Raw genomic sequence first — 16,232 nt, 5'->3', positions numbered from 1 at the left:
TTTAGTTTAAAGCTGTGGTAATTTTTTGGTTGTGTTTTTTAAATAACCGGGAAAAACCGAGAATTGAAAAATTAGATTTGAAGACGGTTCATCGTTAGTGTATTTATAATTATCGGAACGGTCTTTATTAAGATAATTTAAGAAAAAAAAAATTCCAACATAAATTTGAGAAGATTTTAGAATGAATTCTAGAGATAACACCAAGGTATTTCAGAGAATATTTTCCAGGGAGCTTTAGGGAAATTATAAATTGTTGTTTTCATTGAGGTATTACTCAGGGAACAATGTTAAACACCATTTTTGTACATGGTATTGCAACTAATCTTATATGTGCTTCATTTTGATTTGGGATAAATGTTTGAACTATGGCTCGGGATTTCCACTGTGGCGTGCTTCTATTGTGACATAACCATTCGTATTTTTGTGGTGCGACATAGTGGAAACGTGTGAGCGTAGTTGAAGCATATACCCTATGTAATTTAAAAATCAGCTAGGAAACTAACTTCAAAGTGATCCCAAATCAAAATGAAGCATATATAAGTTGCAATACCATGTACAAAAATGGTGTTTAACATTGTTCCCTGAGTAATACCTCAATGAAAACAACAACGAAAACTTGTCACGCAAGTAGAAGGAGTACTGTTGGGCACTTTCTGAAATATTTCAATAGTATAATTCCCTTGCAAACCCAAATAAATCTATCTGCGTAAAAATAAATAAAATAAGAGTGATTTGCGGCAAAACCCGCCAGTATCGCACCCAACGTCAGTGCCTATACGTAAGCGTACTACAACGCGGCTTTCAAATAAAGGAGTAACAAGTGTGATACTATCACTTCAGGCTAGAACTTTGGTTCTCTTATGCAATGGTTCATCAGCTCAGTAATCCTCATCGCATGCTCATGACGCTATTCTGTCACGGCATGAGCCAACGATGCCGGACCTAAACCAACCGTCTCCAACGCTCCACTATGAAGCATAAGATTAGGCCCGCCCATCAACGTCCAGGTTAAAAAACTAGCCAAGGGGAGGGAAGTCAAAGCAATGAAATTCATAAGTCAGTTTAACAAACTTAAAAAAAAAAGTATTGTAAAATGGAGCAGATTGGATTTGAACCTTGAGCGTTCAGATTATTGAGTGCTTACGTCTATCAACGCTTGAGAAATTGGATAGGCGAAAGGCGTGCAAGAATCATCTAATGTACTCGATACGATTTTGAAATGTAAGCAATTCTTTTTTTTTTTTGGTATCAAGCTGGAGCTGCGTGACAGCTTAGTTTTCAAGACTTGACCCTTTTGAATAAATTTTGCTTCTATCTTTGACAATACAGCAGAAGGACTAGCCTATGTTGGCCGCTTGAACACTGGATTCCGTATGTATTGTTTCAAGATAGTTATAGAAAAAATGCTGTGACGTGCGCGCGTAGATACATCCGCGTAGTAAACCGATTGAATAAGTAAATCCGTTTCGAACGAAATATCTAAATTATGTAAGTTACGAAAAAGGTGCGAATTCCGAAAGCCGTGCGAGACAACCGAAGCGAAGCTTATTATCATTTAAAGAGTGCCACCAAAATAAATGTGATAGCCTATGTTGGCAAGTTGATTAATTTTGGTTTCCTCCCTAGATATTCTACTTATTTACTACTGAGCTCTGTATCAAATTAGTTAATTTAGAGAACGTATCAATTATTTCAAGATTTCGTGACCGCACCGAACAAATTCTATACTACATAAGCTCAAAAGCATTTGACAAGCTCTACCGAATTGCGTATCACTTCTGCGTAAGCTCCGTAGACGTAGGCGCGTTGAATCCGATAGCTGCCAAAGGTTTAACCTGCACCAAAACCGCTTAAGGAACGACCGTTTATAGTAAAACCATTTAGAGCTAAACATCTAAATTACGTAAGATACGAAAATTGCGCAAATTGTGAAGGCCACGCGAAACAACCGTAGAGAAAAAAAACAGCTTATTATCACTTAAAGAGTGCCACCAAAATAAATGTGATAGCCTATGTTGGCAAGTTGATTAATTTTGGTTTCCTCCCTAAATATTCTACTTACTTTACTGTTGAGCTTTGTTTCAATTTAGTTATTTTACCGCACGTATCAATCATTTCAAGATTTCGTGACCGGTACGAACAAATTCTATACTACAGAAGCTCAAAAAAAAAACTTTTGGTGAGCTCTATCGCATTGCGAATCACTTCTGCGTAAGCTCCGTAGACGTAGGCGCGTTGATTCCGACAGCCGCGAAAAGTTAAACATGCATCAATACCACATAAGGAAAGATCGATTTTACGTAGTGTTTAGTTCATAGATTAACATTGACTGCTGTTTACAAATGTAAGTACTTGAACACTAAGAAATAAGTTAACTCAAATGCTTTAACCGCATATATAAGAGATTTCGCGTATTGAGAGAATAATATAGTAATCGAGTACAACAAACTCAGGGGAATACAATGCCTCCAAAAGTTTAAAAGTTATTAATTGTCACAAATTTTACTTATTTCCTAAACTATTCCTCTCCTTGTTAATCTGCTTAATGCTATTGGTCTGCTTGCGTTTTCTTATTAAAGTTCAAGACTAAATAAGAAGAATTATTCTACAACTTTAAAGGTTAGTTGCCTCCCTAAGCGACATAGTGGAAGCGTGTGAGCATAGTTGGAGCATATTTAATGTTATGCTTTTATGGGCAGTACACCGGAGTTCAGGAAAACCCTAACGTTTTTCTTCGAATACTCTTCAACATCTGGGAAATTCCCGGAATTATTAAACGAAGGAAATCACGGACAGGAAGCATATTGATCTATTTTTAAATAAGATCTTTGACAAACTGCTACGAAGCTCCGTTACCCTGAACCGAAGATCCCTGAAATTTGTTGATCATCTTAGAAATTCCCGGAACATTTTCATAATTGCCTGCACTTCTTCGAGTTTTGCGTAGTTTCTTAAATTGCTACGTGATTCGCTAAACTCCTACAAAGTTCGCTGCACTTCTACCTTGCTTGTTGATTTTCCACAAAGCTTCCAGAACTTGCACGAAATTTCGTGAAACATTCAAAGTCTGTTAAACTTCAACGAAGTTTCCTGAACTACTGTAAAGTTTTACGATGTTCCCTGAAGTTACTGAACTTCTACAAAGTGAGCTTTTACAAAATTTGCCGCACATCTAAAAAAATTCCTGCAGTTTCTGAATTACTCCCAAATTTCCTGAAGCTCTACGAAGCAATCATGTGTGGTAAAATTTGGCCCATTTTGAATTTTGAAATTTTTTTTCTAAATGGCCATCAGGATTCATAATGGTATGGGATATGATAACGGTATGTTATAACAAACCTCTAGAACAAAGGAGCTGGGATCTCCTGCTTAATAAGGAAAAACGGCCACCACTAGGCCACCGAGCTCTGTATTATAAATACATATGAAACCATTATAGTCGAGTACTCGATCAAGATGTTGATATTATCGACCACTTTCAGCTGTGGCAAATATATTCTATTAACAATATGATCCACTTTTTCGCTTAGCTGGCGAACCGAATTTTTAGCGATGAAAGCGCCTGTGTGGCCAAACAGGCTACCAATGTATTTGTTTATCGTCACGAGGGGTAAACCAAATGAAAATTTGTTTAATATTTCAAATGAATGTATTTCCGCATTTTATTTTATTTGATGACAACAGTGACATGTCAGATAAATTTTAAAGTAATATACACAATGTAACTAATGAAAATAATTTGACTCTTTCTTTTGTAATAAGTGCTATATTCGCACCCCTTGATTGTAATTGAATGATTGTTGCTGACCTTTTTCAACGCTAGATGGTGCGTGAAGTAATATTTTACGGGTCGCCATTGCAGCATTTCTAAAAGGCATGAATGGATCATATTGTTAATAATGATATATTTGGCTGTGGTTTCAACGACAGTGAATGTCAGCTTCATTATGATCTGACTTTCACAACGGAGAAAACGTATTTTGTCAGGTTTTAATAGATAATATAACAGCTTGTCAACCCGTAGTTGCCGACAATAGTCACACTCATCTGATAAGTTTGCATCGTTGTAGAAATGTGTTCAAACATTGTTTGACCATTCTATCGATTAGAATGGATGGAGCAGCAAGCAGCAAATAAATACACACACACACACACACACACACACACACACACACACACACACACACACACACACACACACACACACACACACACACACACACACACACACACGTCATATGAATAGAAGCGGGGACACTGGTTAGATTGACGAGAATACGTGAATTCCCCTATTCAATTATGTTAGCTGCATCCACCGAAGAACACAAGGATCGTCATTCTCTCGAAGAGGCTACACAACATCATGTTCTTAGGAAATTCACAACTCGTTGGCTACATCATCGTGTGATTCGCCTTCTGCTGTTTTCCTCTCAAAGCCGATCATAGAAACTTATTGAATTTTTTTACATCCGCCACTCTTGCCCAATGCTTTTCACCGACTGGAAAAACCACCAACCGAAACAAATCGGACCATCGTTCCCGTATCGGTGCGCAACACATCGCCAATATGTCATAAATCGTGTCTGCTCCGTCCTATACCCGCGCCCTAGTCTCCTTCCCCAAACGGGGTTGAAGTAGATTCCAAAAAATAAAACCAACTTTCTGCGTGTGACTGTGATTTAAAAATAAAATCCATCATACGACCGTCAAACGCATGAATGAAAATGTGCGTCTCCTATAGCAGCAGTGAGTGACAGTGGCAGGCAGACAGGCAGCCCTTTCACTCGAGCAGCAACTCTCTCGCCGAAGGACAGTCAATTCTCAAGGGGTCTGGGCTACGGCGATGGTCACCTCCAATATCGACTTGTAGAGAGTTGACTGTACTCCCGTTCCTGCTGCTGTGAGCACGTTTCCTTTTTTGATTTACCTAAGGCCGCTGCCAGGGTAGACGCGACACGCGACGCGACGCGATGCGACTCACGCAAGAAATAATAATAAATAATAAGATTCTTTTGAATTGGTCGCGTCGCGTCGCGAATCGCGTCTACTCTGGCCGTGGCCTAATCCTCCCATCCGTGCTGTGTTGACGGGTGCCGTTGCACCTGTGGCACTGCAATTTGCGATGGCAAGCAGCTCACGGGTATTATGGTGCGTTGTTAGTTGCAACCATAATGATGTTTTTCTCATCCTCATTTAGGCACACTTGCTTGCTTGCTGCTCCTATAATGGTTTGTCGTCAAGCTGTCCATCCAGAGACTCTCTAGAGTTACCAACCTACTTGTCAAAGTACTCATATTCGTTTCGTCTGATTTTTTGTTTTCTTTTCTCCGCAGATGTCGCCAGTTCTACATACAGCGACACCCATGGGTGCCGGCGTACCAGGCCGTCATCACGTTTTTCGTCATCGCCAACTTTACGATGGCCACCTTCATGGATCCCGGCGTCATACCGAAAGGTGAGTTTTTCGAAAGTAATTAAAAGTTACCGGAATTACGGCGTCACTGAAAGTTTTTTTGCTTGTTTCGTTTATCGTGCTTGGCGGATAGGGTTGACCAGTACCACCGGTGGTACAGATGGTTGTGGCTATCAAGTCAAAAGTTAAAAATCTCTTAAGGGTAGCTGCAAAGATTGGCATTGCAATGAAAGTCATTATCTACACGGCGAATGAGAACGACCCAAATTTGAGTTTAGTTCACTCATAATCGCCAAAAGTGCAGGAACTCAGCAATGAGTAAATTTGGCTTATGTTTTCCCAGGATTTTCCGGGGGAAAATTCCCGAATTTGAGAAAAGTAAAGATTGGATTCACTCAGTCTATTGGTACTACTCCGAGGCTGAATAAAATTTTCGTCAATTTCGTCATTTTCCGGCAGATTTTTTAGGTTTTCCACAGGAAACCATTAGACAAATTTTACTCATCGCTGAGTTCCTGCACTTTTGGCGATTATGAATGAACTAAACTCAAATTTGGGTCGTTCTCATTCGCCGTGTAGAATTTGCAGTGAAAGTGTTGCACGGTCGTTGAATCTGACTCGTGTTTGAATAAAAAATTTCCTCGATTTACCAGGAAAAACTTTTCGGATACGAGGAACATCTAGAGAGGGTTCACTCAGTTTATTTGTATGAGATCGACTCAAAATGGAATGCTTTTAGACTCAAAATCGTAAAACCGTAGGTCACTCATAAACTGAGTAAAATTTCCCTCGATTTTTCTCAAAACTCTGCTCGAATATAAGGAAAATCGACGAAAATTTTACTCAGTCCTGGAGTATACTAATAGACGGAGTGAAACCTCTCTCGATTTTCCTCATACTCGAACCGTTTTTCCTGGGAAATCAAGAAAAAAATATTAAGTGATCAAAACTCAAATTTTAGGTGGTGGATCACCGGCCGTGTGAGTAAAATGTTCATCGATTTTCCTCATTTTCCAGCAGATTTTTGAGAAAAAGCGAGGAAAATTTTACTCGGTCAATGATGGAGTTTTTTTTTAGAATAATTGGCATGACCAGCTTGAAGTCTTGAACAATATCCAGTGGACTTAATTGAAATCTTCGATCAGCTGGAGATCTTTAGAATACCTACGCACAGTCGGGCAGTGAACCCAGTAGCGTGCCCAGAACCTCTAGCGCCGTGGGTAAGCATTCTTCAAAGTTGCTCAGTTTATTAAGGGCCAACTTTTGGTGATTTCTGATTACTTCATATTCCTGCGAATCTATGTTTTAAACAGAAGGTCCTAGAAGGATGTTTTTTTCGGCCTAGTTGTCTTTCCTTTATTTAACGTCGGTCTCTGTTCCGCAATCTAGTGCCAATCACCGACGGACATCGATTGCCATCCATTGACGGCAATCGAATGTGCAGGAAGGCAGCTTTCCACACCTGCGTATGATATCGCACCCATTCAACACACATGGGCCGGGACCAACGGCTTTACTTCCCTTCCGAAGGAAGACGTGACCAGAGATTTTTATGCCTCAGAAAAATCCCACCGACCTCGGCTGGGATTGAACCCAGACCCATCGGGGTGTTAGAAAGCAGTCACGCTTACCACTACACCACCGGCGCCGGCTTCGGCCTAGTTGTGCATTTTATAATTCTGAAAAATGTCCAAGACATCAAAGACCTGGGACTTACCTAAAGTGAGGCATCGGCCTGCTTAAAAAATACTTATCGTAAAAATGGCGTTTTTGTCATTTTTACAACATATAGGCCAACATTAAAAGTCTCTTGTCATTGTCAAAATAATGGAACCTCAAATGTTTTTAAAAGTATCATAATTTTTTTTGAAAATATTTAGAAATTTGTTTCAAAATAGTGGAGTGTAAAAATGTTGATAATTCAAATTAGCGCAAATTGGCGCTAGATTTTTGTATGGGAATGGAATGGAATAGGAATGGAATGTGAGTAGAATGGAATGGAATGGAATGTGAATGGAATATAATGGGAATGTAATAAAATATAATAAGAATGGAATGGAATGGAATAGGAATGGAATGGGAATAATAATGGGAATGGAATAGGAATGGAATGCGAATGGAATGGAATGGGAATATAATGGGAATGGAATAGAAATGGAATGTGAATAGAATGAAATGGAATGTGAATGGAATATAATGAGAATGTAATGGGAATAGAATAGGAATTGAATGGGAATATAATGCGAATGGAATAGTAATGTAATGGGAATGGAATGGGAATAGAATGTGAATGGAATGGAATGGGAATATAATGGGAATGGAATAGGAATGGAGTAGGAATATAATGGGAATGGAATGGGAATGGGAATGGAATAGAAATGTAATGTGAATAGAATGGAATGGAATAAGAATTTAATGGGAATAGAAATGGAATGGAATAGAAATATAATGGGAATGGAATGGAAATGGGAATAGAATATAGATGTAATGTGAATAGAATGGAATGAAATAAGAATTTAATGGGAATAGAAATGGAATGGAATAGAAATATAATGGGAATGGAATGGAAATGGGAATAGAATATAAATGTAATGTGAATAGAATGGAATGGAATAAGAATTTAATGGGAATAGAAATGGAATGGAATGGGAATGGAATAGGAATGGAATAGGAATGTAAATATGAATTGAATGGAATGCGCATACAATCAGAATGGAATGGGAATATAATGGAAATGGAATAGGAATGGAATGTGAATGGAATAGAAATGTAATGTGAATAGAATGGAATGGGAATGGAATGGAATGAGAACGGAATATAATGAGAATGTAATGGGAATATAATAGGAATGGAATGGAATTGAGAATGGAATAGGAATTGAATGGGAATAGGAATGGAATGGAATAGGAATATAATGGAAATGGAATGGTAATATAATGGGAATGGAATAGAAATAGAATGGGAATGGAATATAATGATAATGTAATGGGAATAGAATAGGAATTGAATGGGAATATAATGCGAATGGAATAGGAATGTAACGGGAATGGAATGGGAATGGAATGGGAATAGAATGTGAATGGAATGGAATGGGAATATAATGGGAATGGAATAGGAATGGAATAGGAATATAATGGGAAGGGAATGGGAATAGGAATATAATGGGAATGGGAATAGAATAGAAATGTAATGTGAATAGAATGGAATGGAATAAGAATTTAATGGGAATAGAAATGGAATGGAATAGAAATATAATGGGAATGGAATGGAAATGGGAATAGAATATAAATGTAATGTGAATAGAATGGAATGGAATGGGAATGGAATAGGAATGGAATGGGAATGGAATAGGAATGGAATGGGAATGGAATAGGAATGTAAATATGAATGGAATGGAATGCGCATATAATCAGAATGGAATGGGAATATAATGGAAATGGAATAGGAATGGAATGTGAATGGAATAGAAATGTAATGTGAATAGAATGGAATGGGAATGGAATGGAATGAGAACGGAATATAATGAGAATGTAATGGGAATGTAATGGGAATATAATAGGAATGGAATGGAATCGAGAATGGAATAGGAATTGAATGGGAATAGGAATGGAATGGAATAGGAATATAATGGAAATGGAATGGGAATATAAAGGGAATGGAATAGAAATGGAATGGGAATGGAATATAATGAGAATGTAATGGGAATAGAATAGGAATTGAATGGAAATGTAATGGGAATGGAATGTGAATGGAATATAATGGAAATGTGAATGGAATAGGAATGGAATGTGAATGGAATAGGAATATAATGCGAATGGGAATGGAATGATAATGGAATGGGAATGGAATGAGAATGGGAATGGAATAGAAATGGAATGTGAATATAATGGAATGGGAATGGAATGGAATGTGAATGGAATATAATGAGCATGTAATGGGAATAGAAATAGAATGACATGGGAATGGAATGTGGATGGAATGCAATGGGAATATAATGGGAATGGAATAGGAATGGAGTGTGAATATAATGGGAATGGAATAGGAATACAATGGGAACGGAATGTGAATGGAATAGGAATGGAGTGTGAATATAATGGGAATGGAATAGGAATATAATGGGAATGGAATTGTAATGGAATGGAAATTGGAATGGAATGGGAATTGGAATGGAATGGGAATTGGAATGGAAATGGAATGGGAATGGAAATGTAATGGAAATGGAATGGAAATGGAATGGAAATGGAATGGAAATGGAATGGAAATGGAATGGAAATGGAATGGAAATGGAATGGAAATGGAATGGAAATGGAATGGAAATGGAATGGAAATGGAATGGAAATGGAATGGAAATGGAATGGAAATGGAAATGGAATGGAAATATAATGGGACTGGAATTGTAATGGAATGGAAATGGAATGGAAATGGAATGGAAATGGAATGGGAATGGAATGGGAATGGAAATGAAAATGGAATGGAAATGGAATGGAGATGGAATGGAAATAGAATGGAAATGGAACGGAAATGGAATGGAAAAGGAATGGAATGTGAATGGAATGGAATGGAATGTGAATGGAATGGAAATTGGAATGGAATGGGAATTGGAATGGAATGGGAATTGGAATGGAAATGGAATGGAAATGGAAATGGAATGGAAATGGAATGGAAATGGAATGGAAATGGAATGGAAATGGAATGGAAATGGAATGGAAATGGAATGGAAATGGAAATGGAATGGAAATATAATGGGACTGGAATTGTAATGGAATGGAAATGGAATGGAAATGGAATGGAAATGGAATGGAAATGGAATGGAAATGGAATGGAAATGGAATGGAAATGGAATGGAAATGGAATGGAAATGGAATGGAAATGGAATGGAAATGGAATGGAAATGGAATGGAAATGGAATGGAAATGGAATGGAAATGGAATGGAAATGGAATGGAAATGGAATGGAAATGGAATGGGAATGGAATGGGAATGGAAATGGAATGGAGATGGAATGGAAATAGAATGGAAATGGAACGGAAATGGAATGGAAATAGAATGGAAAAGGAATGGAATGGAATGTGAATGGAATGGAATGGAATGTGAATGGAATGGAAAAGGAATGGAATGAAATGTGAATGGAATGGAATGGGAATGGAATAAAATGGGAAAAGAACGGGAATAAAATCGAAATGGAACGAAAATGGGAATCCAATGGACGTGAGTTCCAAGCTCCTTCGCGTTATATAATCGTTAGGACATCAATTCAGCTTATCGTTTATCAAAACGAATCCTGCTGCAATCCCAACCCTCTTACCCAATATCCTAGTGATTCCTTGTGGAAGTGCAGAGGTGTTCTCACTTCCATCAAAGCGAGTGTCACGTCAACACATTCCTGACCCATCCATTTCTTGACCTGCGTTCGGTGCTGGTGCTGGTATTGCCTAGTTTGAGATCACCAGTTTTTACACATTGAAGATGATTGCTAGTCGCAAGCATCGTCTATTGGTTCTCTGTGTAATTACAGCTGATCTGGCAATAACAGAGTAGCAACCGTGGGTAGCAACATGCTCATGCTACCGGAAAAATCAACTCGTATGTACCGGAAAAAAAAACAGTGGAAAACTCGGGAATTTGAAAAAGGCTAACGGGTGGCAACTCTGAATTATAAAACAAATGAACCGTTGAATCGGGAAAACCGGGGGAAAACGGGAATTCGAAGTCGCCGGGAATAACCTTTCAATTTCGACAACAAATCGGAAAAAATATACTTCCTCCTCTGTTTGAAAAAAAAAAAATAAATAAATAAATGTTGGACCTTAAAAAAATGTCAAGGTCTTTGGATTGGACTAGATTTCCAGGATACAGCAGAATTATTAGGAGAATTTATTTTAATAACGCCATCGACTGGAAATGCTTTCGCAACGTGGGGCTTTAGGTAGTGATGAAACGTCGCTAGAACTATTCCACAGCCACAGTCAGTAATGAGCAAAAAGCGGACGCACATCTTTTGCCTGTAGACTTGAAGACATACTTCAAGTCACCGCGTGCATCGTACGGGTTAGGCAAAAGATGGCCCTTCGCTCATTTTCAACTTCTATTCAATTTTCATACTGCCGTACTCTAACGGAACTATCCTCCTACCTTCTTCTAAAGATCATTCTCTAGCTAATAAATTAACACACTAAATCTTCATGTTGGCATTTCCAACCAACTCAGAATTTTAGATAATTTTTTTTAAGAACCATTGAGGAGATTATAGAATAAAGCCCTGCTAATTTAGAATCGGTACGCTTCTTTCTGTCCAGTACAGCGCTCCTAGTGGTCGGTTCGGTATCTTTTGACATGGTCGGGTACGAGTATCGCAAAGGAGTTGAAAATGGCCAAAACCGCCGTCTGTGCAGTGCTGAAACGTTTCTCAGTATGTTCAAACTTTCCTATAAACAATTAAATTGACTGCAAAGTCGCTAAACCGTAAATCAAAAAAAAAAGTTTCAAGGAACGTTTGTCTGTTTCCCGGAAGGTGCAATCAAGTCGTCGAAGCGGTACCGGTAGTAGACTGGAAACTGCGTCAAAACGTAATGAACGCTTTCAAAGTGAATCCACGAATCTCCTTTGTCACGTCCATGTATATACCACGAACACATGTATACATGACGAGGCCAAACTCCGCACGGAATTTCTACCAGATAACACACTTCACTCTCCCATACTTCCACAGCACCAACGTTAGATCATCATTTGGCACCTCACCGGTGGTAAATCGTAAACTCGCGCATATTTAACGCAGTGGCGTTGCCCTAACCTTAATAGGACGCGACTCTACTGACAGAACGTGCTGTCATCCCCGCAAGCGACATTCGTACCTACACTGCCTTTACATAAGCATAAGGGAAATTAATTGCTCGGGGTTATGCAGTAGCGTCGCGTCCACATGTGCAACCTGTGCACGACACAGGTGTAAATAGCTGTACTTCTTTACTCCAGACCACAAGTGGTCATGAATACACTATTTTATAGTGTGGCTCAATTAAATCTTCGACCTTGGTTTGCTTCAAAAAGGATTAAATTCAGTTCGGATGGTCTGCCTAATACCTAATGCATTGATTTCTAAGCATGTCGATATCACTACCATGACAAAACTCGTTAAATAGTGCACCTAAAAGCGAGCTTTTTTGGGTGGCGGTTGGCAAGTTTGTGAATGGTGAAATGTCTGATGTAAGCCAAGCAAACCTTCTATCACCTCTTGAAACATACCACAAATTTCCCACACTTTCAGCAGTAACGCGTCAAACGGGAGCAACACGGAAACAGCAGTCTGGTACGCTTTAGACGTGTGAAGGGCCATATTGAAAATTTTACAAAGTCCAAAACGGTCGAATTTTAGCAAACATTTGAATCATTGCACATAACAAACCGTTGCACGAAAAAGATCCGTTTCGCGATTTGACGTGGAACTGCTCGGTTTTCGTACATACTACAGAACGATACATTAGAATCGGTTGCCTATCGGTTGAATATCTGTCAATGTAATTTTGTATTTCCTTAGTTGATCAACCTTTTTTTTCATGGATTCATTCACCACCTGCGTCATTTGGTAGAACATCATGCGGCGACACTACTGTGTACTAAGTTATTTACCAAAGCTGTTAGTAGTTTAAAAATGGGACTCACTCGTGACGAACAATTCGAAGAACGGTTTGCTATCGTGTCGGCTTCCTTTTTAAGACGTAGACATCACTTTTACCTGTGGTGTTAATTTTCAAGCCATAGACATTCTAATTGCCCTATCATACCAGCTGCGATGGAGCCCAAAATTTGATTAGGCGCACCTCACCCACAAAAAGCAGGTGCAGCAGGGCGACACCAATAATGGTCACCCCACGGGCGTCACAGTCGCCCGTCGTGTGCCCAGCGCGGAAAAGTGGTGAAAAATAATGTCGCGACGTGCCCTGGTTTGATAATTCATTCATTAATTACCTGTAGAGAGGAGTAATTATATTCTCATTTGCATCTCGTTTGCTGCGTGCTGCATATCGAGAAGGTAATTCCGAATTGCTGAGAGCAGTGAAATCAGCAAATCAGCATTGATCACGATTAACCTTGTGTCCGTCTGTAAGTTGAAAATTAGATTGTAATGCTTTGTTTGTTTGTTTGCTTTGCAGCCCCACCTGACGAAGATCGCGAGGACGAGTTCCGAGCCCCGCTGTACAAGAATGCCGAGATCAACGGCATCACGGTGCGGATGAAATGGTGCGTGACGTGTAAGTTCTACCGACCGCCACGGTGTTCGCACTGTTCCGTCTGCAATCACTGCATCGAGGTAAGACACTTTACAACAAATAAACTTCTGGATAATCTCAACTTCCTCTCGTCAAAAACAGACCTTCGATCACCACTGCCCGTGGGTGAACAACTGCATCGGCCGGCGGAACTACCGGTTCTTCTTCTTCTTCTTGATCTCGCTGTCGATCCACATGCTGAGCATCTTTTCGCTCTCGCTGATCTACGTCCTCCAGAAGGAGAAGGACAAACTGACGGAGGTGGAACCCATCGTGGCGTAAGTTCTTCCCTCGTGCAGTTTCAAATGCAATCACCCGGAATTTTCCTAATTTTTAGCATGGTCCTGATGGCGATCGTCACCCTGCTGGCGATTCCGATCTTCGGCCTCACCGGATTCCACATGGTGCTGGTGTCGCGAGGGCGAACCACCAACGAGCAGGTGACGGGCAAGTTCAAGGGTGGCTACAATCCGTTTTCGCGCGGCTGTTGGAACAACTGCTGCTACACCCAGTGCGGTCCACAGTATCCGAGGTAAGTGGGACCTACATGCTTAGCTACAGGGATCCTGTCTGCTCACTTTGTGTCGATGCTGCCATTAGGATTGATCTCCAAAGCTGAAGCTATTTGCTATCACTGCCCTTACTCTTCCTTGGACTTCGTTTGATACAAATTTTACTCAGTTTCGTAAAAAGTGGAGGTACTCATAGCACTGAGTAACTCCACTTTTTACGAAACTGAGTAAAATGTATATGGGTAAAAAAGAGAATGAGTCAACTTGGCTCAGTCCCTGAGTTACTTTCGACGGGCGTATAATGTGTTTTCAACAAGTTTTCTAATCAGTGAAAAGCGTTCTGAAACACATCTAATCGTAGCGATGAAGAGTAGGAATTCTACTGTTTAACTGAATGCTGAATCAGAAATTAGAAGTGCTAATTATTGCACTCAAAATGCCAAATTTCAAAAAATCTCAAAAATTTCGTTTTCGAGTTTTTTTTTTATTCAAAGGGGGGATGTTTCTCAGAGTCTTAAACTATGTTAATCATTGATCGAGTTTTCACTTGCTGCAATTACGGCCTCCACACGCTTCCGGAATGCACGGCAGGTTCTAACAATGTAGTCTGGATCCATTTCTCTCCAGGTACGGGTCAATGTTGATCTGAGGCTTGCTGTACTCGGGTGGCGTTTAGAACAGGCCTTGGCCTTCATGACGCGCCAAATTGAGTAATCCATCGGATTAAGATCGGGGCTGGATGGCGGCCACATATTCTTCGACCATAACGGAAGATGTTCCTGCAACCACTTCTGAGAGCGTTTCGAGGTGTGGCACGGAACCCCATCTTGTTGAAATACAACATTTGGCTTCAGACCGTACTGTTCTTTGATCCACGGAAGAACATACTTACTTAAAATCCCGATGTAGACCTCCGTGTTGACCTTGTCGCCTTCTGGAATGAACACCGGGTCCATTGTATTGCCATCGGAAGCCACCAATCCAAACACCATAACGCTAACAGGATGCTTGGTCAGATACACGTTCTTGTGCTCGTCGGCCACGTCTTTTACCGGAAGAGAACTAATATACCGGTCGGTTCTGGAATTTGATACGGGATCGACGTTAAACATGCTCTTGTCGGTGAACAGAATTACCGGATTTTTTCGCTTAAGGAAGTTCAAGGTTTTCTTGCATCGTTCGACTCGTAGCTCCCGGATGCGGTTGGTAATCATGTGAGTTTTTTTTTTCGTGCCCGTGCCCTCGACTTCGAATCTTCCTTTTGATAGCAGCGATAACCCTCGGAACCCGAGCTGACCTCGGACGACCTGTGGCCACTTTCGCGGATAGTTGTCCTTTCTTTTCTCGGTCTAAACCCTTTTGACGGTCCACCGGGACACTCTCACGGCGATTGAAATGTCTTTTTGCGACATTTGCGCGTGGGACAAATCACGAATACGCTGCCACTTCGTCATGGTGCAACTGTCAAACTAAGTAAATCATTTTGTTTTATACACAGCCTACTACGGTATGAGCTATAGGTTACGTGCATGCAAAGAAAACCAAGGCATTGTATGCACAGGTGAAACTGGAACCTTATTTGTACGATGGTGCAAACATTATCACGCATACGGTACAATCCTTCATAGTACCTGCAGGGTTGTTACAGCTGCTACGTTTGGTGCTGATTGGAAGCTTTTAAATGAAAATTAAACCATTGTTATCATTGTATTTTTCAACTATCAATTCACTTCTTATTCTTAGTGGTTAACTATTAAAAAATTGTTGTTCAACAAATAGAATCTTGCTTAAAAACACTACTACGTCTATGAGTGAGCGAATGGCTTCACAATTGTGGTGTACTTGGCTGCGGTCGAACAATAAAGGTCGAAGACGAACAAATCCGGACAAATTGAAAACGCTGCCTTTAAGGCATTTTTGAGTAATTTTCAAAATTTCACTGAATCAAGGCTAAGAGTGTATAGAATCACACTTGGAGTCTATGTGCCTCACACATTGTAATATCAACAGCTTTCACATGATAGTTCAATGCTCTACT

General features: G+C 39.9%; 1 protein-coding gene across 2 annotated transcripts in view; it reads left to right on the top strand.

Annotated features, from left to right (window-relative positions):
* Positions 1-16,232, top strand: part of LOC135710498 (palmitoyltransferase ZDHHC8-like) — an 87,900-nt gene that overhangs the window by 29,498 nt on the left and 42,170 nt on the right. The window contains exons 2-5 of one of the 2 annotated variants that reach the window (XM_065233093.1): positions 5,334-5,455; positions 13,566-13,723; positions 13,785-13,960; positions 14,020-14,214. In XM_065233093.1, coding sequence (XP_065089165.1) covers positions 5,334-5,455; positions 13,566-13,723; positions 13,785-13,960; positions 14,020-14,214 — 651 coding nt within the window. Of the gene's footprint in view, positions 1-5,333; positions 5,456-13,360; positions 13,445-13,565; positions 13,724-13,784; positions 13,961-14,019; positions 14,215-16,232 lie in introns of those variants that run through there. The other variant, XM_065233094.1, reaches the window with a different exon arrangement.

This window comes from Ochlerotatus camptorhynchus, unplaced genomic scaffold (genome assembly GCF_037179485.1).
Source record: "Ochlerotatus camptorhynchus isolate MF236.1 unplaced genomic scaffold, CSIRO-AGI_Acam_v1.1 ptg000389l, whole genome shotgun sequence".
Taxonomy (NCBI): domain Eukaryota; kingdom Metazoa; phylum Arthropoda; class Insecta; order Diptera; family Culicidae; genus Ochlerotatus; species Ochlerotatus camptorhynchus.
Note: the sequence above shows the minus strand (reverse complement) of the source record. Positions and strands in the feature narration are given on the sequence as shown.